The sequence below is a fragment of the Syngnathoides biaculeatus genome, chromosome 1 (assembly GCF_019802595.1).
Source record: "Syngnathoides biaculeatus isolate LvHL_M chromosome 1, ASM1980259v1, whole genome shotgun sequence".
In the NCBI taxonomy this organism is placed as follows: domain Eukaryota; kingdom Metazoa; phylum Chordata; class Actinopteri; order Syngnathiformes; family Syngnathidae; genus Syngnathoides; species Syngnathoides biaculeatus.
This window is the reverse complement of record NC_084640.1, coordinates 7,866,642-7,888,310: the sequence shown is the minus strand read 5'-3', so window position 1 is coordinate 7,888,310 and position 21,669 is coordinate 7,866,642. Positions and strand designations below refer to the sequence as shown.

The window sequence follows — 21,669 nt, the reverse complement described above, 5'->3', positions numbered from 1 at the left end:
AGATGAGCTCATTTGAGGGACAGCCAAAGGTGGATGTTTTGGAGACAAGGTTAGAGAGAGCAGACTTCGATGGTTTGGACATGTCCGGAGGCGAGAGAGTGAGTATATTGGGAGAAGGGTGCTGAGGATGGAGCTGCCAGGCAAAAGAGCGAGAGGAAGACCAAAGAAAAGGTTGATGGATGTGATGAGGGAGGACATGAGGACAGTGGGTGTCAGAGAGGAAGATCCACGAGATAGGCTTAGATGGAAAAATATGACACACTGTGGAGACCCCTAACGGGACAAGCCGAAAGGAAGAGGAGAAGAAGTGCAGTACATAATTTATATTGGGTTTAACACCGTTATTAGGTCCTAGAAAAGCTAATTGACCTTGGAAGTGTGGAGATGTGAATTGAAGTGGAAAAACTGCTGTTTTGCAGGGTTTGCTGGTGGCAACCATATTCTGCTTCTTCAATGGAGAGGTGAGTGATATTCCTGCACATTATTCCTGAATTCATGTAACAGAGGAGCGTGCAAGGCTTCCGTTAGTACACAACAAAATGCCATGAAAAATGATGCATATTTTAGGAATTGATTCATCAGTTTTAGATTTGGAAGAAGTTCCCAGTGTTAAAACTGCAGCAAGATTTTAAATGTAGCCTCACTTCAATCATTCCTCCCCGCTCCGGATCCTTGACCAAAAACCACATCCCTCAAAGTGCACGAGTGCGTTTCTCAAACATGGCCGCGTCAGCGTGATGTTGGTCGCATGACTTATTCATCCGTCAAAGGGCACCAAATAAGAGTCAAACCGAGCTGCAAAACTATCAGACTGCCGGAGGTTGTAATTTTGTTCACGACTCTTTCAAATGAATAGACGAGATTTACCCATTAAACCCGAGCTCGAGGTGGTAAATGATGTCGGAGACCTTTCAGAGCTCTCATCGTACAACAGCCGCTTTCAAGCGCAAGGTCTCGGCGCGTGATGAAATTAAATCCGGGACGGTTTAAAGGTTGTCATTTTATCAGTCCATCTTATCGGTCCTGATACGAGCAGTCCGCATGAGCTATTAAACAGTTCTTTTGTTTGCCGGAATGAGGCCAGGTTCTCATCTGTGTACATATAAGTATTTTCTCCAGTACTCCAAAAAGTTCGCGCCAACAAGTGAGACACGTGCGAATGTGGGCGATCCTAACATGCTAACTGTCGCTAGCGGAACCGACCAATATGGCTCCCTTAATCAGGATATGGGCTACTGCAGCTGTGGTCCACTCTGCCCTTTTTATGTTTTTTTTGTCAAATCCAAACTGCACAACCTGCGTTATTGTCCCACAAAGGCGCCTTTCTGGCGAGAGGTCAGGGAAACAAACAGCCTGTCTCTGTGGTGCCAAGCGCGATGCTCAAAATGGACGCGCTAGTCTTTCTCTGGGCTCATTATAACAATTAGTTTTGTCATTTTTTTATAATCAGGCCATTTTGCATAAGTGTTCATGCGTCAGAGATGTCAGCATTAGGAGGGTGATTATTCACATTTCACTAATGGGGCAGTGCTTTCTTTCATCAATGACGTAGCTTGTTGTTAACTTAAAACAAACAAACAAAAATCTATGTTTAGCGGTTGTCTTGGCTGGTTCGTGGCTACTAACCCATCAAGATGTTTTGAAATGGATTTTGCCACGTTAAAGCCCATGACGATCGGCTCTGCTTTTACGAGTAACGCGTGTCGAGGGAGAGCCCACAAAATTTTCGGGACCAGGGATCCTTTCCAGGGGAGACATTTTTCCATGATACAGTGAAGAAAATAAGTATTTGAACACCCTACTAGAATGCAAGTTCTCCCACTTGGAAATTATGGAGGAGTTTGGAATTTTCACCGTAGGTGCATGTCCACTGTGAGAGAGAGAATCTAAAAAGAAATATTTAGAAATCACAATGTATGATTTTTAAATAATTTGTTTGTGATATAGCTGCAAATAGGTATTTGATACCAGAGAAACCCAATGTTAATATTTGGTACAGTAGCCTTTGTTTGCAATTACAGAGGTCAAACTATTCCTGTAGTTGTTCACTAGTTTTGCACACACTGCAGGAGGGATTTTGGCCCACTCGTCCACACGGATCTTTTCTAGATCAGACAGGTTTCTGGGCTGTCGCTGAGAAACACTGAGTTTCAGCTCCCTGCAAAGATTTTCTATTGGGTTTAGGTCTGGAGACAGCAGAACCTTGATACAATTTTGTTTCTGGTGTCGTTGGACAGCTTTTGGTCTTGGCCATGTTACAAGTTTGATTCTTATTGATTGTAAGGGGTGGACAGGTGTCTTTATGCAGCTGACGACCTCACACAGGTGCATCTGATTCAGGACAATACATGGAGTGGAGGTGGACTTTTAAAGGCGGACTAACAGCTCTTTGAGGGTCAGGATTCTAGCTGATAAACAGGTGTTCAAATACTTATTTCCAGCTGTATCACAAATCGTTCATGCATTGTGATTTTTGGATTTTTCTTTTTAGATTATTTCTCACAGTGGACATGCATCTACGATGAAAATTCCAAACCCCTCCATGATTTCTAAGTGGGAGAACTTGCAATATAGGAGGGTGTTCAAATACTTATTTTCTTTACTGTAAGTGATGATCAGGATAAAAAGTGAAACGGCTTCCTAAAAGGGGATTTTGTTCTACTGCTGAGGGCCTCACTGCAGAATCCATTATTGTTTTGCATACGGGAATGTGGCTGTGGTCAAAATTTAACTAGCAAATTTTACAGTCGTGTGTCGTTGCACCGCTATTGTTCAAGTAAAGAGTATCTTTGTGTCCAGGTGCAGGCGGCCCTGAAGAGACAGTGGATGCAGTACAAAACCCAGTGGGGTCAGAGACGCAAGGACCACTGTTCGATGCGCTCCACGTCGTACACGGCCACCTCCATCACAGAGGTCCCTCCCTTCATGTACCACCAGGATGGCAACAGCGAACACTTGAACGGACGCCACAAAGACGACTCCATACTGGTGGCGCTGAAAGTGGGCGAGATCCCCTGAGAGGCACAGAGAATCGCAACGCAGCGACAGTATTATGTTTGACCCCCACTACCACCCCACCAAAAAAAAATCTACGTGGCCTGTACTGGATCTCAGAGGCTAGTTTCTTCAGACGAAGAGACTGAAGGGAGACTGGGAAGGAGAGGGAGTCGCTTCCATCACTTTATATTGCAGCTGCTTCGTGACAACGCCGATGCCTGTGAGGCTTTGGACGTGTCACGGTGCCGGCCGTGAAACGGAAATAACTGTGATGGCGGTGCCGTCCTTCAGAGAGGGTGTGATGTCGATATTGACGTTTTTGGTGACGATCATCAACGGCAAGAGAGGCACAAGCTTTTCTATTCTCACCTACGATACCAAAGGGTACAAGATGTTGGTCAAAGACTAGATGGGCCGTTCTGTGTCTGAATGAGCACAGATATGGTACCCTAACACACACACATACGGAGATAGTGGGTATAAAAAGTCTACACACCTCTATTTCAAAGCCAAAGTATTTCTGCTTTAAAAAAGCAAGAAATCATTTAAAAACGTATTCCATCATCGTGACCTATATCCTGAACGACAAAAAAAAAAAAAAAAAAACCTCAGAGAGGAAACAGTTTTTGTAAAAGTCTGCACACCCTCATTACTGGGAATGCACCTGTGTTCGGAATTAGCACATCACATTCAAAGCCATGCTAAACAGGAGTCAGCATGCACCTGGCGCAATTTAAAGTTTCTCTGATTAACCTGAAATAATTCAGAAGTTCTAGTAGGCTGTTCCTGACTACTTTCTTCTTCTTCTTTCAAGCTGAAGCCTGAAGGTTTTGTGCTCCCCTCGACAGGTATTTTGAGGTGGTCATAATTAAAGCCCAAGTTACAGCCCGGGTGGGGGGGGGGGGGGGGGAATGCTGCCACCATCATGCTTCACTGTATGCACAAAACATACATTTTGGAATTATGGCCAAAATGTTCAACCCTGCTTCCATAACAAAAATCACTCAAACAGATGTGGGGAAAATGTCTGCCAAATAAAAACATCAGAACCTTATTTGGGGTGAATCGCAGTCACCTTAACTGGTGGCGGATGTGTGCCGACCATTTAACTGATAGATAGCCACATGCCCAGTTATAAGAGGGTGTGCACACTTATGTAACATCCATCCATCCCTTTTCTGAGCTGCTTATCCTCACGAGGGTCACGGGAGTGCTGGAGCCAATCTCAGCTGTCATCGGGCAGGAGGCTGGGTACACACTGAACTGGTTGCCAGCCAAATCGCAGGGCAACTTATGTAAGATTTGATAGATAGATAGATAGATAGATAGATAGATAGATAGATATAGATAGATAGATAGATAGATAGATAGATAGATAGATAGATAGATAGATAGATAGATAGATAGATAGATAGATAGATAGATAGATAGATAGATAGATAGATAGATAGATAGATAGATAGATAGCTAGATAGATAGATAGATAGATAGAGAACTGATTGTGTAGTGGTACACACGCCTGACTTTGGCGCAGGCAGGGTGGAATCGATTCCCGCTCAGTGATGGTGTCGATATCTGCCCTGTGACTGACTGGCGACCAGTTCAGGGTGCAGTCCACCTTTCGCCCGACGCTAGCTGGGATAGGCTCCGGCTTTCCCGCAACCCTTGTGAGGATAAGTGGCTTGGATAATGACATGACATATATATACAAACACACATACATAAATACACACACACATATATAATGAATTCATCTCACGCTCACTTTTCTCACAATAACCTGACATGTGCTCAGGGGTGTGTAGAATTTTTATACCCTCAATCCACACATGTCCACAGTTACAATATACCAGCAACACCAGTCTGGTCACGTGCCACGAAAACTTACCAAGTAATCATTCACTTTTAAAGCTCTGGAATAGTGTACATACAAATTTTAGCAGGTCCCTCCCAAAGTATTGGAACGGCAAAGTCAGCTCCTTTGTTTTGCTGGATACGAAAGAAACGAGTTTAAAAAAATCAATGAAATGATGAATATGAAATAAAAGTTCAGAATTCCAGCTATTATTTACACCCAGATGTGTTAACACAGGAGAGCACATTTTGTTTGAAGCCACCCGACTTTCAAACTAGCAAAAGTATTTACACGTACGACTGACGGGTGTTACTAGTTGCTCAAGTGTTGCATCATAGAATGATTACTTAAATATTTGTCGGGCTCGTTTTTGCCTGTGGCTTCCACCTGTGAAAACTGCATTTGTCATTAAGCAAACGTGAAGACCGCAGAGCTGTCTATGAAAGAAAAGCAAATAGTTTTGAAGTCGGGAGAAGAATATTGACCACAGCCTTTGAACAAATAATTTGGAATGTCCTGAAAAAGAGAGGAACTACTGGCGTACCGTGCAAAAGACATCGAGCAGCTCGGCCAAGGGTATCAACAGCAGTTGCTGAGAGAAATATTGTGAGAGCCGTGAAGAGACACCCGAGAGTCAGTGATGTCACTGCCAAACTCCACAAGGCAGGGGGGAAAGTACCCTAATTTAAGACTTGGAGAGAATATATACAGTCAACGGGTCGTACCACAAGATGCAAACAACTCACCAGCAAAAAGAATCAAAAGGCCAGATTGGATTTTTGCCAAGTACAGAGATGATCCAACAAAGTTTTCAGGACTGAGTGGGTTGAGTTTAACCTCTCTACCAAAATGATGGAAAGCCCAAAGTATGGAGAAAGAAATTATCTGCTTGTGATCCAAAACAACATGCTGGAGGTAAAGGCATGGCTGCTTCTGGAATGGCCTCACTAGGTTTGATTGGTGATATAACTCATGATGGTAGCAGACCATTTTGTCTGGAAATTTACATAAAAATGTATCCAAACAAATCAGGAGATGCTTCATCATGTAACAAGACAGAGACCAAAAACACACTGCTAACACAGCTAAGGACTTCATCAGGAGGAAAAAGTAGACAGTCTTAGACCACCCGAGTCAATCATCCGACCTTAATCCAATAGAGCATGCATTTTGCCTTCTGAAGAGATTGAAAGGAGAAACCCCCAGAAACATACAAAATCTGTTCCAATACGTTTGCTTACTTGAAAAGTGGGTGGCCTGAGTCGTTTAACACATCTACATGTAAATACCGTGAAATAAAAGCTGGAATTCTGAAATTTTGTCTCATATTCATCTTTTAATCTGAAATCCAAATGGCTTCACTATAGTACAACAAAAACAAAGGAATTTACCTTCCCATTCCAGTCATTTGAGAGGACTTTAGATTTTTTTTTTAATTATTCTGTTTTTTCTTAATATTTCATTATCATTTCTCATTCACAAGTCTAGTGTGTCATGTCTTTCCTGTGATAATACAAACAAAACTGCTTTGCTATTTCGCTGATGGTCAACGTCACAGGCCTGAGAAGCCAGCAGAAGCTTAATGTGCAGGAAAAAAAAAAAAAAAAAAGGATACAAAATAAATATGCTGTCCTCCCAAAAATTTGAACAGTGAGGCCAATTTCTTTATTATTTTTACAGTAGACTGAACATGTTGGTGCTTCAATTCAGAAGATTAACATGACGAGAGTGCAACTGTTCAGCTTTTATTTCCAGGTATTTGCATCTGGATTCAGAACACAACTTAAAAAGGGAAATCCAGTGCTTTGCATAAACAATGTATCCAAGTCATGTAATATATGAGTGATGTTAAATCCTCCCTTATTTAATAATGTTTTGAGAAGATTATTAATCGACAATTACAAATTTTCAAGGGCGCTGCCATTTTCGCAAGTCACATGATCTGGTTCTTTGGACAGGAATGACGCAGAGACTGACGCTCCGGCGGCGGGCCGCGATCCAAGTTTTCAGGTGGCGGAGGCCTTTAGCCGAGCTTCGGTGGTGGCGGAGGCCTTTAGCCGAGATTCGGTGTCCGGGGCTACTTGCCTCCGCCGCCCGGAAGCTTGGCTTGTGGCCCGGCGCCGCCTGCTTCATTAGCCACGGACGCCCAAGCTAGGCCAAAGGCCTCCACCACCACCGATGCTCGGCTCCCAGCCCGCCGCCAGAGCTCGTGGCCCGCCTTCGGTGGCAGCGGAGGCCTTTAGCCTAGCTTCGCCATCCGGGGCTAACGGCCTCTGCCACCTGGAAGCTCAGCTCGCGACAGCCACCGGAGCTCGCTCGTCAGACTCCGCGTCATTCCCGTCCATATAACCATCCCCGACTGCCGGCCCGCGCGAAGGCTTCCGAGTACTCAGACCCGCCCAAAGAACCATCCGAAATTTTAACATTAATTACAGCCACAGGTTCAAATCCGTATGGAAGTATTCCTCCGTCTTCCCGATCAACCGATACTGCTATTTCTTCATCAGATGAGGATAAATCCGAGAAATCAGCGCTGGGCATAATGTAATCGAGCCTTTGGTGCGCACCTTACACGTCACATCTGTGCACGTAAGTCAGGTGACTCGCGAAAATAGCAGCGCCCCTGAAAATTCATAGTTGTGGATAAAAATCTTCTCAAAACAATATTAAATGAGAGAGGATTTAACATCACATTTTCAAAATAAAGTACATATTACATGACCTATTGGTAGAAGGGATATATCCTTTCAGAATAGGAAGAACCGTCTGGAATTTGCCCCAAAAAAGTACAGAAACAGAAAAAAAATGTACGAGTTGATGAGCCTAAGATGAACCTTTATCAGAGAACGGAAAATATTGGAGAAAAGAAAGGATCGGCTCATGATCGTAACGATACAAGCTCGTCTGCTACAACTCATGTGAGGTAATAACCCGGTTCCTTGCGGGAAAATCCCACTACTTCACATTGCAGTAACGATGTTTGCGACGAATCAAAACTCCTCAGAAACATTTTGTACGCCAATTTTAAGAAAGACAACCAAACTGACTGTGAGATCTTTCATCATACAGCAAGTAAAAGTCCTAAATGAAGTCAATCTCCCGACTTAAATCCCATCAAACATGCATTTTACCTGATAAAGAGGAGACTGGAGAGAAAGTAGCCTGGAAGCGTACTACGAAAGGTAGAATGCAAACGTTTGATTATTTCAATGATCACGTGGAGGAATCGCAAATAAAATCCGAGTCACTATCAGTTCCAATACTTTTAATCTAAAAATGCAAATAAAAGCTGGATCTTTTTTTCATATTCATCTTTTGATGACAAACGCACATATTTTCTGTCTAAAGAGGTGAATAATAATAACAGAAGGAGAAGGGGCAAAGTACAGTAAATATATATATATATATTTTAAAAAAAAGAAAGAAAGAAACAACTTTCAAGCGCTTTAGAAGACAACCGTGTCATGGAAATATGTACCCATGCAATACTCATTGTCATTTACTTTGTTGCCGGTTAGAAAGAAGTGACAATCAATCTTTGGTAAAGAATTTACTGAGGTATTTATTTTAGCATATTTCCCACTCATTTTTAAAATAAGGCTCTGTGTAGATTAGCTGTGTATGTGCAAGTTGCAACCCATTTTTTTTTAATTTTTGTTTTTATTTTTTTATTTTAAGTCAAGTCAAAATCCTGTGTATGATTTCTGCACTGTGATACCCGTTTGGTGGATTTCTGTGGTTTCCTTTTGTCTCCTGGTCTCACTCGGCTTTGACTGACATCATCGCTAATGTGATGTTTTAAAAATGCACTTTGTAAAAGCCCGGCTGAGTCATGTTTTTTCCATGCCATATAAGTATTGAGCTTATGAAATGAAATATGACTTTTTTTGTTGCTGCCTTTCAATCTTGTAGAAGAATTCCAGGAAAAAAAACTTCATAAATACTGTATTTAAAATGTTCACCAGTTATTAATATAAGGGCTATTTTATTTAATTTTGTTGGTGGGCTACTTGCCCAAGGCAGTGGTGCCTTGAGATACAACTTTAATCTATTCCGTGCCCAGGCTCTTATCTCAAAACATATCCACAAATATTTTTTCCCTGCAGACGAAAAATTTCACAACTACTCTGACTCAGTAAACTGCAGTAATGATTGTTTTTTTTTTTCTAAGGGATGAAAAAAAAATTACACATAATTATTGGAATATCCTGTCTGCACGTGTGACTGCACCTTTTGTTTTCAAATAGATTGCTCGAAGGCCTGCAACACCACCACACCCGCTATTTGTTCGCCTGTTTATGGCATTCCACAATGTGTTATCATTGAGCTCGCAGACTAAGGCAGTTGTGTAGTTGTTTTAAGTAAACAATCTGTAATTTTCTTTGTCCCGTAGTTTGTTTGACAGTAAACTCCAACTGAACGTGGCAACGAGCATCTTGACTTTTTGGAAAAATCGTTTACGATCTTCCGAACTTCCTCTTGTCAAGAACAGAGTTGAGTTCAGTGCCACCGTTTAGCCCTTGCAAGTCAAAGCGAAAACAAATACATTTTTCTTTTAAAATGGCCAAGCGAGCGCTTGTACCTCTGGTCATTCATATCTCTAGGCACCACTGTAGTTCATTTTTCAGGTCTGAAGGGGTTCAGTAAGCTGTGAAAAAGAAAAAAAAAAGGTGGTTTTACTCCACTTGGTCTACCACTTTGTGATCCAGCCTCTTTTCTACTAAGAAGGTTCCTTTCACAGCACCAGCGGCCGCATCTGATGGCTGACGCAGGTCGGAATCGACCGGCATTTCATCTAAACACCTCAAAGTCCCGGTTGTTATCGTACCGAGGGCGCCGCATTCACTCCTTTTGTGCCCATAATTTCCGCCTTGCTGGAGATGGCGGTGTAAAATGTGCAATTTCAGGCTCTGCTGCATCCTAATGACACCGCCAAGAGAAGACGACAAACCCCCCTCCTTTGAATTCATTCACTGGTCTTATGAGCTTGATGAAGTGACGATGATGCCGGCGGTAATGCTGATGGGGTTTGACGCCTGTGGAGCTGTTTCTTCACGCCTCTGATAAATATTGTCTCTCAACTCTCATCACACAAAAAAAAAAAAAAAAAAAAATCCTGGAACAGATCTTCTGTAGTAATATTCTAACTGTATGCAAAGCGTCTTAGTTATGAGGATTTGGACGGAGGACTACAATGAGCAGGAAAAGCTCCCTAATTTTATGCATACCGTGTTGCTCTGCTCAAGAACTGCATTTTGCACAAAGTCACAGTATATTGCTTGGAATTACTGTCGTGTCGTCGCAAGGTGGACTTGCGACAGCGCTCGGCTTTGTCTGGCGTTTGACGGAGGTTCTGGATGATTCCAGCGCGACAGCAACCTGCAGAGAGATTGGCCACAGAAGTCATCCTGAGCAGGCAAAATAAAAACAAAAAGAGCGTTCAGCATGTCCACTGAATCCATGTATTCAATGTAAATATTTAAAATAATTGGTTATTTTTATGTGTGGTCTGAAAGATCGGCTCAGTAGCTCTAATGAGCAGCAATCAAAATGAAAAGAAAGAAGTTTAGATTTGCAGAAAATGATCTTCCGTGTGCATAATTTGTGCTAACAGGCTAAATGACCTTTTCCAATGTACTCCGGCTCTAATTAGACAATAGATGGCCAGAATTGAAACGAGGGCAGAGCACAAATGAGTTTATTCAGTGTGTAGTGCAGGCTGTACGTCTGACCGGCACGTTTTGATAATTTTATTCATTTCCGTGCCCTGTTAACGAGGGGCTGTCAAAAAGTTACAAGCCCCGTTGCATTCTTGCTTCATTTATTGCAACAGACGGGCAATATACGCATACAGTAGGAATAAAGACCAAAAAAGTGGGGATTTTATTGCATGCACAGTTAAAACTTGCTTGGAATAAAACTGCAAAAGTATTGGAACTACATTACATTATTAATAGATTACGTAACTATGGCTCATTGGCTCAAACCGTTTTAAGGAGATGAGAAGAAAGCCAGCGGCACGGTGGAGCCGCTAGAAAGCATTGGCCTTACAGTTCTGAGGTTCTGGGTTGAACCCGCCTGTGTGGAATTTGCATGTTCTCTCCGTGCCTGTGTGGGTTTCCTCCGGGCATTCCGGTTTCCTCCCACATCCCAAAAACTTGCAACATTAATCGGATACGCTAAATTGTCCCTAGGTGTGATTGTGAGTGTGGCTGTTTGTCTGGATGTGCCCTGCGATCGGCTGGCGACCAGGTCAGGGTGTACCCCCCCTCCTGCCCGTTGACAACTGGGATAGGCTCCAGCACTCCCACGACCCTTGTGAGGATAACCGGCTAAGAAAATGGATGGGTGGATTGAAGCTCCCTCACATCTAAATTCAGTTTTTAAAAACGTTACAATTCCACTCAGTCATTATGCATAAATGCATGGCAGCCATCTAATGTGCATAATGTGAGAGACGAGACCCCCCCCCCCTCCCCCCGCGGGGCTCCCTGCAGCTGCTTCAAAGAAAACAAAAATCGAACCATCGAAGTCTTCGCTCGCCGGGCCTAATCTTCAGCACAGCCGGGATCTGCTCGCGAGCGATAGCCCGAATGAGTCGGAACTCGCCAAAAGCGGCTGGACGCCTTCAAACAGTCGAGCGCACTGGCCCATCAAGCGCATTCAGTCCGGAACGTTCCGTGCAGGAATCGTCAGTTGCTCGACGACGCGGATTCATTGATTGTTACCTAAAGGTCACATCAGCAAGGCCGCAATCAATGTTTTTATTGGATCTTTTGCATTGGACTCCATCCCACAATTCTATGCAGATAGCACGAGGGATAACTTCATGAAATAAGTCCTCTTTCATCATCATGTGGCCCCCACTCAAATGATTCTAAACGAGCTTTGTGCGCGCAAAGCCCTTTTGACGCATTACCGAAAGATCGTTATCCAAAGCTCAAAATTATGAACGTATTACGATGCCCCAAAGCTGATCGTGGAGCTGCCGCATTTGTCTTCATCCGCGACGAAGCCGGGAAACGACACACTCGAGGCGTTCTCATCTTCTCCAAGTGGATGTGACAGAAATGAAGGAAAGAAAATAAAAAAAGACCTTTTCGTAATGTGTATATTTGTCAAATGATCTGTGGAGGAAGAATCAAGTGCCAGGATTTGCTTGTATTTATCAATTCGAACGTATTTTGATGCCGTTGATGATTGGATACTTATCGAATTTATAGTTAAATACAAAAAAAAGGCCTGGGTCAGATTTGGGGAGGAAAAAAAAAAATCATAATCCATCGACGTAGAAAAATCAGATAAACATTCGAAAAAATGGGAAATGACCTGGAATCCGACCGTCGCTTAATTGTTGATTTCCTCACCAAACAACTGCATACATCAATTTTATTTTGCCGCTTATCCTCACAAGGGTCGCAGGGAGTGCTGGAGCCTATCCCAGCTGTCAACAGGCAGGAGGCGGGGTACACCCTGAAGTGGTCGCCAGCCAATCGCAGGGCACATCGAGACAAACAGCCGCACTCGCAATCACACCTAGGGGCAATTTAATCTCCAATTAATGTTGCATGTTTTTGGGAAGTGGGAGGAAACCGGAATGCCCAGAGAAAACCCACGCAGGCACGGGGAGAACATGCAAACTCCACACAGGCGGTGCCGAGATCGACCCCAGGACCTCAGAACTGTTAGGCGAATGCTTTCAAAAGGTTCTGCTTACTAGATTAGTCGCCCCCCCCCAAGCGAAAAAGTTGCTATATTAGTCTGTTGTCATTCATCAGTGCCTGTTGCCAAACTGAACCATCAAACATTCTGATGACATCACAAGCAGCCTAATCAATTCTCTCTTATCCAGCATGAACTTCAAATCAAATCAGCGAGCTCTGCGGCGTGACGATCGGTCCATTTCGCCGCTCGGGCTTCCCCTTTATATTTCACAAAGGCGATAACCTCCTCAATCACATCCTTCCTTCAGCACTTGTTAGACGCTGATGAGATTTGTAATGCAAAATTAATTTTCGGGGGACCCTGCAGCACTTCTGCTGGTGGACGGTATCCAGCAAACGAATTGTTACGCCGCATGCCTGGACTGAACTTTCACGCAAAAACTCATCTTAAAAAAAAAAAAGTACATTAAAAATGGATGATGCAGGCTTATTGTTTTCTTTCATGTTGTTTGTAAATAGGTTTATGTCACCTTCATGCCTCATACAGGCCGAATGACATCGTATGGATTTCCATTCATCAAAGTAGCTTGGAGTGAAACAAAAGAGCATTATTTTTAATCTAGTAGAACGTCAAATGATATTCACCAAATGCATCATCTGGTTTTGATTAAGTCATCACAGTGCTAAACGCAAATATCCACACTCAATGGCACACACTGGAGCACTCCTTGGTATTATGATGGCTTGCTCGTAGACACCACTGCCGTGGGTCAATGTTGGAGGGGTGGGGTCGATTGTTGCATCCCTCCCACTCACCCATTCCTCTACCATGCAATGGCTTCAACCATGATCCCCATGGCGACCATTTAGTAACATTACTGATTGAGCTTCCTGATGGGAAGAAAGATAAAGATAAAGCCTGTCACATTAAAAAAAAAAAAAAAAGTTTCACTAAATTGGAACAACTGACTGAAGCACACGTGCTACTGAATGCATCATTTTCAGCCAGCGAGACCTCAAACCTAATCCTGCATTCATTTAAAATGTGTAATTATAACAGCGGTCGGCGGACATGTGGGAAGCGCTCACATTCAGCGCAGGTCCCCCGAACTCTCAAGCTCTTCATTCACTGTGGGAGTATCCAGGAAAGAAATGCAACAACAGCTGCTATGTCCATATTTCATAAATGAGCTCCATTCTCCAAGGGTTTACTTATTTAGATTACCAACATCACGTAAACATCCAATGAGGGGAGTTGATGGCAATACATAATGAGAAAACTGGATGACGAGCATGAAGAATCATTGTTGATAGTTTTTGGGATTGAGTTAGTTCACAACAAACAAAAAAAGTAAACTATGGTAAACTGACCTGCCTTTTGGCAAAATATTACATACCTCCAGACTGGAATCCCTTTAACTGTTTTGGTTTTTCAAATTATATTCACTCTAGTGGCTTTTAGTTCCACACAGATGCAAAATGGTTTGGTTTGGGCCCATTGTGTGGCGTCCTCGCTGACTGCAGCGACCATTTTGGAAACACAGGTGCTTCTAATCGGCTAGGGTGTGTGTGTTGATTTTTTTTGGGGTGTGCGGGGTTGCAGGTGCAGAGCCCCTGAATGAGTGTGATTGAATCTAACACTCCTGTAGACCGCCCTGGCCGCTGGAAACAAAACATTACACATAGAGCAAACGACTGCGTGTCACTGTTTGATCGAGTTCATTATTTTGTTTTAAAAACCCAGACAATTATACATTTGTGCTTTTTGATTGTAGGTCAGTTACTCAAATCTGATACAGATTTGAACCCCGATTGTCACGAGCAATCGGTGCGGAGGAGGACCCAAATGCAGGACTCCGAGGCAAAGGCATAATGTCCAGTGGGTTTTATTTCAGAAGTTGTGTCCGCACACGGTAACACGGTGCAAAGTCACTAACGCAAGGCAAAGAACTGGCAAATGGCAGTGACAAAAACGCCAACTCACCGTGTTTTCCGCACTATAAGGCGCACCTCCAATAAATGGCCTATTTAAAAACTTTTTTTCATGTATAAGGCGCACCGCATTATAATGCGCATAGAATAGATGCTACAGTAGAGGCTGGGGTTACATTATGCATCCATTAGATGGAGCTGCACTAAAGGCTCAATATCAATCCATATATAAGGCGCACCTTATTATAAGGCGCACTGGCAGCTTTTAATAAAATTAGTCTCGGAAAATACGGTAAATGTCTGTCTAATTACAGTGCCAATGTGAAACAGCTGTCAGAGCAGTGGCGTGGCCACGCCCCTCTTGACAGTGGCCAAGCCTTGCTCATGACACCGATCCTCAGAACTTTGAGGCAGATGTGCTAGCCAGTCGTCCACTGTGTTGAACTTGATTGCTGAACTAAATGTTGAACAAATTGGATGGTGTGCATTTAAAACAACCACATAAATGATTAAAAATGCAATAGTTTAATGCTAATATAATGGAAAAGACCATAGACGAGCAAATTAAAATAGCATGGGTGATTACCATTTCAGCAATGGATATTTGAATACAAATAGTGAACTGACATGTGTACTGATAATAGTTATGTATATTCTCACAGGCTCATATTCTTTCTCCTCTGCAAAGTATGAATAATATTACTGTGGCTTATTGAGGAGCTTTGACTGTGTCAAGGTTGATCCAAATTATCTGGATTATACCGCCCTGAGGTGACCAACACCAGAAGAAGCACCACAATGTCCATTGAATTAAAGCTAAAAATGTGGCTAAAATGCTTTCATTTTTTTCCATCCAATAATGTTAGAATGGAATGAATGGAATACACTTACCTGAAACCTTAATCATCATTGTTTAATTCAAATTGAGGACTCGAAAGCCAGACTTAGTTGAATCTTTTCAATTTAAGAGATTCCTCGCTCACAGTTTTGCACTTACTCGTACGTATCTGTTTTTCATTTTTAACAAATAAAGATCCCAGATGGCCGTCCTTGTACGCGTTTGCCTCGGCCATGCGGCTTAACGCACTCGCCTGCTCTCTCACAACGAGAAGCCAAGATGGTGGCGGTAATTGTCAATTAAAGCCGAGATGTCACAGTGTGAGGCGGACTCGGGCTCCGTTAAACCCGCAATTGATGCTGGCACCTACTTTCGACAAATACTCTAGTGTGCAGGCCACAGCTTGAACGTTTTATGGTAATGAAGCATAAAGCATTCCCAGGATTTTTTTCTCCCCAGAATTGCTTTTTTTCCCTGTAATTCCTAAATGTAAAATGTAAATATATTTAGTATAATTTTTCTCCACTATTGAGAGAGTGTCAAGTAAAAAAAAAAAAAAAATCAGAAAGAATAACATCCATGTGGGGCAAATTCGAGACTAAATTGCCCAAAGAGTAATTGTGACCAATTCAGGGTGTAACCCGCCTCTCGCCCCAAAGTCAGCTAGGATAAACTCCATCTCACGCGCAACCTTCATGAGGACAATGCCGGATGGCAACACAAATGAAGCGTGCGGCTATTTCTTATGCCCTTTGTCCTGTTTGCAATGAGGAAGAGTGGTCCGCACCTTGACTATTATGTGGAATTATTATTCGTGACAACTGTTTTGTTCGGTTTAGCGCCCACTCGCCTCGTGTAGGTTTTGCGGTGTCTCACCTTCACTCGCGGGTGTGAGTCACATGGCACTGAGGTTGTTAAACAAAATGGTTGGAGCAGCAGATGACCTGGGAAAGGCAATTCATTTGCGAAACGTAGACAATATAATCAGACCAAGTGAAGAAAAAACATAGACCTAAAAGTTTACATACGGAAACCAAAATGATGTTTGGTAATAACGAGGAATCTGGAATCCAGTTGAACCTCAAGTGTTTGCTCGTGTTGTCAGCGTTGAGCGTAGGGCCGCGCTCAAAGCGCTCACACCGCTCTGCTCACGTCGTTGAACGCACAACATTTGTTCCGCCCCAACTCGGCTAGTCAGGCAGCAAATTAGCAGCGGCTGCCCGCCCGCCGGAGCAACGTTCTCAAAGCTGCGCCGTCGCAGCCGAAGCAAGCGCGTCCAATTAGCCGTCTTCATCTCTGACGCCAGTCAACGAGACGGGGAATCACCGGCGTTATTTCAATTCAGCTACATGACAACGTTCATTGAATTAACCGGAGCCGTGTGCGCGCGGAACGCGAACTGATGGCGTACATCGTTTCCTCGCTCTCGACGGGTCGTTTAGCGGCTTTTTCTCGATGGAAAGGTCAGACATTTGCATTCATCGGGGTGCGTTATGAAAAGCTGCGCAAGCACCGTCCTCGCCTCCGAGGCGTGAAGCCAATTGTGGATGCCGTTCGTCCTAAATTCCAACTCTAGGCCCGGGGGCCAGATCTGGTCTGCCACATAGTGTAAAGCGAATCAATTGTGTCTACTACTTGTGTCTTGTTGAATAGATTGTTCATTTTGGCAGAATATCTGGAGCAAAATTTCAATTTGTCTTTCACTTTTTTTTTTACCCCCCCCCCTCCCCGCTGATGTAATTTCATCAAGTCATTGTTAAACGACAGAGCAATGCCAGTTGAATCATGTCGTGACACAAATGCGAGGATATACGCCGCCTCCTGCCCGATGACAGCTAGGATAAGCTTCCCGCACTCCTGTGCCCCTCGTGAGGATAAGCAGCTCAGAAAATGGATGCAAACAAATGCGCTCTACGCAACATATCCAGTTATTGCGACGCAGAAAGTGCAAACGTCGTTCTAGTTTATGTTCTCCCGAGCTTTGAGCCTTGACAAAGAGTGGGCGAAGCGCTGCAAGTATCTCAAAGTATATATTTGCTCGAGTGTAGAATGAAACCGTGAGGGGTCACAAGCGACGACTTAAGAGAGCCTCTCAAGATGCGCAAAATGAATCACGCATCGCCTCCTCCGTCATAATGGACGTGGCGACCTCTGCGAATTTGCCACGTCGCTCCCCATTTGCAGCCTGATAAAAGCTATGACTGTGCAAACAACTTGAAAATGCCATATGATGGAGAGCGCCATGAAAAAAAAAAACATTCCTTAATGTACAGTGTGGATTCAAATTGTTGCCTCCGCTCTAATAATAGTCCCGCGATTAATAGCGGGGTTTTCCCAAACAGCGCACAGTGCCGCTAATGATTTAATTGCGAGAAACCAGGGAGAAGAAATTTAAATAGTGCGGCAGTTCAGCATTGTACACACGTACCAATTAGCGGGCTAAATTCGAGATACATTACACCCCTGCAATCTGCTTGCAAAACAGACGGGGCCGACAATTGCACATTTTCAACCTGTTCAATATAGTGTGAATCCAAATGTGTAAGGTCAACAGCACTTCAGCAGAGACTGTGAAGTGAAATGAAGCGACCCGAAGTTCGCGCTGCTGCCGGACGCATTGATAGTGGTGAGTCGTCACGTCACGATATTCTCTGAACATTGATTCAATTGTTGCCACAGTTGCGTGCTATTACGGGTTTGTATATTATTTCCGTTATGTCAAAAGGCCTTGCAGTCCATTAGTTATTATAATTTCTCTCATTGCTATCACTAATGTTATTCAAACATGTTAATCTTATCCAAACTATCCCGAAGCTTCACTTACCCTGTATGCGCATCTGCTGTTATGTTCATTTCTATTCCTACAGTACATGAATACGTGCGAATGTGGGAACAATAGAGGTCAGCTGCGGTGATTCTTTTCAAAGGTGAGAGATTGGCTCATGGATTTTGGCGGAGAGGGACAAACAATGCAGGTGCAAAGAGCACTTGGGCTCTCGCGCTCTTTTTTTATTCATTATCTGCACAGGTAACAAGCACTATTGCACTGCAGGAGCGGGGGAGCCTCACAAGCACCTGCATGTGCACAAGGACAAAAATAAAAAAAAATTGGCCTTTGAATCTACATCATGTGAAAATGGAATATATATATATATATATATATATATATATATATATATATATATATATACTGAGGAATGCAAATCACGAGTGCAGTACAGTGTAGAACTATGAGCTAAATTTATTTACCACCCCACACCCCCCAAAAAAAAAAAAAAAAATTCGGCTCCTGGTCGATGGTAGCATCATTACAATGGATTGCAGGATTATTAAATGGTAACACAATATTTTGATGAGACTGCTGCTGCGCACACACACAAAAATATCCATGAATCCTGGAATTCAATCTCATCATCGGAAGAATACAAGCGAACAATTCAATACAGCATGTGGGCATTTTTAACGGGTTTATTATCGTGGAATGACTCCGTAATTCCACTCAACCGCAATTTTTAGCACTGACAAATTGTTAAATGGTGAGTTCTATTTGCATTTGACGAATTCCATGAAATGGGGGAAACAGCACAGGACACGTCCACTGGTTATTATATAAAACAGCAAAATGAAGGCAGGGAGCCGTAAATAAATACAGACATTGTTCAAAACATTCACATTTGCACGATTCTCCTCTGGCGTTGTTGCACAATGAGCGATACATAGATGTATAGATTCATTTTGCTCATCACAATAAATCCAACCTAGCATTGTACACTATTCCATTGCAAAGTCGTCATATAACCCTGAAATCACATAATTCCCACATAAAAGTGAAGCTCGTCAATTATAAGTGGTTTACATACAACTGTAAATCAATATTATATTAAAGATTCTTCCACAAAACTAACAAGAAGGCAAGCAGGAGCCATTCATGCAGAAATATTTATGTCTGCATGAGCTGGAGTGCATAATGTATAACTAGTATATTTTAACAACAACAAAAAAAGTGCAATCATTTGATTTTCTAAATTAATACATGATTAATTCCAGTTGTCGTTGTAGCTAATTGGAAAGGAAGAGAGCAAGTTCAAGGAAATCACATGATTTAAAAAAAAAAAAAAAAAAAGGTTAATGTGAGTTGCCGTACAGATATGAATGATTACATCCATCTTAACAAGCATTTGCTTAATATCAGAGGATTCACTTGGTTTACTGTTTCTACATGTCAGCCAGCTGCACGGCACAATTTGGGGTGCGATCTATCTCTTGGGTCTGTCTATGTCATCAATGGCGGCCAGAAGTTTCTGCCGGGCCTTCTTGTTTATGTGAGTGCCCAAACAAACGTTCACCAGGTTTGCCAGCTGCTTCATGGAGTACTCCTGAAAAGAACAGAACAAAAAAACAACAACAAAGATGAAATCAGATCGATGCAAGTGAAACTTGACCAGCATTGTCAAATATCATAATGGATTTCTTTTTAAATGCTCACTTTATCTAATCAAATAGGAGGAGAAGGGGGGAAAAATGGATTAAGGGCCTTATGTCACCCCTGAGCCATATTTTTCCCACATCTGTATTATATAACTGCAAGAATTTGTTTTTCACCACCACGCTTAAATTTGACTGCTAAAAGAGCAACACTGGCCTCGAGGAAAACTGCCAGTCCGGTCTCAGGAAGAACGCAAGTAAGAAAAGTAGTACCGCATATGCCTACGAGTACAAACACGAGGACGGAGGCCCTACCCTGTGGTTCTTGATGAATTGCTCCATATCGTTCTCTGTCAGGTAGTAGGCTTTGATGTAGATCTCAACAAACTCCTTATCAGGAATGGGCCTCAGGTCAGTCAGCTTCTCCAATTTCATCAAAAACTGCTGGAAATCCAGCTGCATCAGGGCCCGCCCCTCGTTGCTACATTTCTTCACGTTAGCATAGCTGCAAAACAGGGCAGGAAAAAAAAAGCAATTCACACGTGCTTGTGCCTTGCCGCTGGAGATTGTCCTCATTATTTCACTTTTGCCTTCCTAAACGACAACGGAGCCGATTCTGGCGAGCCGGCCACAATTTTGCGGCGCTCTTGTTGCCAGATGGCACGTCGCTACTTTCATTTCACAGACGCTCTTGTGCCACGGAGGCGCAACGAGCCAAACGGTGTTCGGAACTTGTCGTCAGAAAGCTGACGTTATCCAAACTTGGAGTAGCTCTGCTTGACTCCATCAAAATTTTTGCTTTTAATGTGACAAATGAGGATTTAAAGCTGTGAAGGAAAGTGAATGTTCTTTTAAAGTTGAATTTGAGATTAAGTATCCAGCCATTCATTTTCCATCATGCTTATCTTCATTAGGGTTGCGGCATAGCCCAGCTGACTTTGGGGGAAAGGCGGACCCTGAACTGGTTGACAGTCAATTACTAATTGAAATCAGCTATGATCATTTCTCTCCGTGGACTATAAGTACAGTGAAGAAAATAAGTATTTGAACACCCTGCTATATTGCAAGTTCTCCCACTTTGAAATCATGGAGGTTTCTGAAATCTTCATTGTAGGTACATGTCCACTGTGAGAGAGATCATCTAAAAAGAAAAATCCAGAAATCACAATCTGTGATTTTTTGAAAGATTTATTTGTGTGATACAGCTGCAAATAAATATTTGAACACCTGTCTACCAGCTATAATTCTGACCCTGTTAGTCCGCCTTTAAAAGTCCACCTTCACTCCATGTATTATCCTGAATCAGATGCACCCGTGTGAGATCGTGAGCTGCATAAAGACACCTGTCCACCCCATACAAATCAGTAAGATTCAAACTTGTAACATGGCCAAAACCAAAGAGCTGTCCAAAGACACCAGAGACAAAATTGTACAACTCCACACAGCTGGAAAGGGCTTCGGAGAAATTGCCAAGAAGCTTGGTGAAAAAAAGGTCCACTGTTGGAGCAATCATTAGAAAATGGAAGAAGTTAAACATGACGGTCAATCTCAATCGGAGTGGAGCCCCATGGAAGATATCACCTCGTGAGGTCTCAATGATCCTTACAAAGGTGAGAAATCAGTCCAGGATTACACGACAGGACTTGGTCAATGACCTGAAAAGAGCTGGGACCACCATTTCCGAGGTGACTGTTGGTAATACACGAAGACGTCATGGTTTGAAATCCTGCATGGCACGGAAGGTTCCCGTGATTAAACCAGCACATGTCAAGCCCCATCTTAAGTTAGCCAATGACCACTTGGATGATACAGAGGAGTCATGGGAGAAAGTGTTGTGGTCAGATGAGACCAAAATGGAATTTTTGGTCATAATTCCACTAACCGTGTTTGGAGGAAGACGAATGATGAGTTCCATCCCAAGAACACCATCCCTAATGTGAAGCATGGGCATGGGAGCA

The 21,669-nt window shown here is 42.9% G+C and overlaps 3 protein-coding genes across 12 annotated transcripts in view; 1 reads left to right on the top strand and 2 right to left on the bottom strand.

The window, feature by feature from the left end:
* Positions 1-4,335, top strand: part of calcr (calcitonin receptor) — a 37,086-nt gene extending 32,751 nt beyond the window's left edge. Inside the window, exons 21-22 of the mRNA XM_061813092.1 lie at positions 420-461; positions 2,800-4,335. Coding sequence (XP_061669076.1) covers positions 420-461; positions 2,800-3,018 — 261 coding nt within the window. The 3' untranslated portion in view covers positions 3,019-4,335. The remainder of the gene's footprint in view (positions 1-419; positions 462-2,799) is intronic.
* The window catches only part of gngt1 (guanine nucleotide binding protein (G protein), gamma transducing activity polypeptide 1), a 65,731-nt gene extending 49,464 nt beyond the window's left edge, over positions 1-16,267 (bottom strand). For 2 of the 7 annotated variants that reach the window (XR_009794021.1, XM_061813208.1), the window contains exons 1-2: positions 13,914-14,113; positions 10,081-10,231 (exon numbers count right to left, since the gene is read on the bottom strand). The gene's annotated coding sequence lies outside the window, so the exon portion shown is untranslated. Of the gene's footprint in view, positions 1-369; positions 488-4,364; positions 10,261-13,913; positions 14,114-16,162 lie in introns of those variants that run through there. The other 5 variants (XR_009794029.1, XR_009793963.1, XR_009794010.1 and 2 more) reach the window with 5 other exon arrangements.
* A 2,473-nt stretch (positions 16,268-18,740) lies between these two features.
* vps50 (VPS50 EARP/GARPII complex subunit) overlaps positions 18,741-21,669 on the bottom strand; it is a 79,308-nt gene continuing 76,379 nt past the window's right edge. For all 4 annotated transcript variants that reach the window (XM_061812726.1, XM_061812892.1, XM_061812811.1 and 1 more), the window contains 2 exons: positions 20,027-20,216; positions 18,741-19,662 (listed from right to left, as the gene is read on the bottom strand). In XM_061812726.1, coding sequence (XP_061668710.1) covers positions 19,543-19,662; positions 20,027-20,216 — 310 coding nt within the window. In that variant the 3' untranslated portion in view covers positions 18,741-19,542. The remainder of the gene's footprint in view (positions 19,663-20,026; positions 20,217-21,669) is intronic.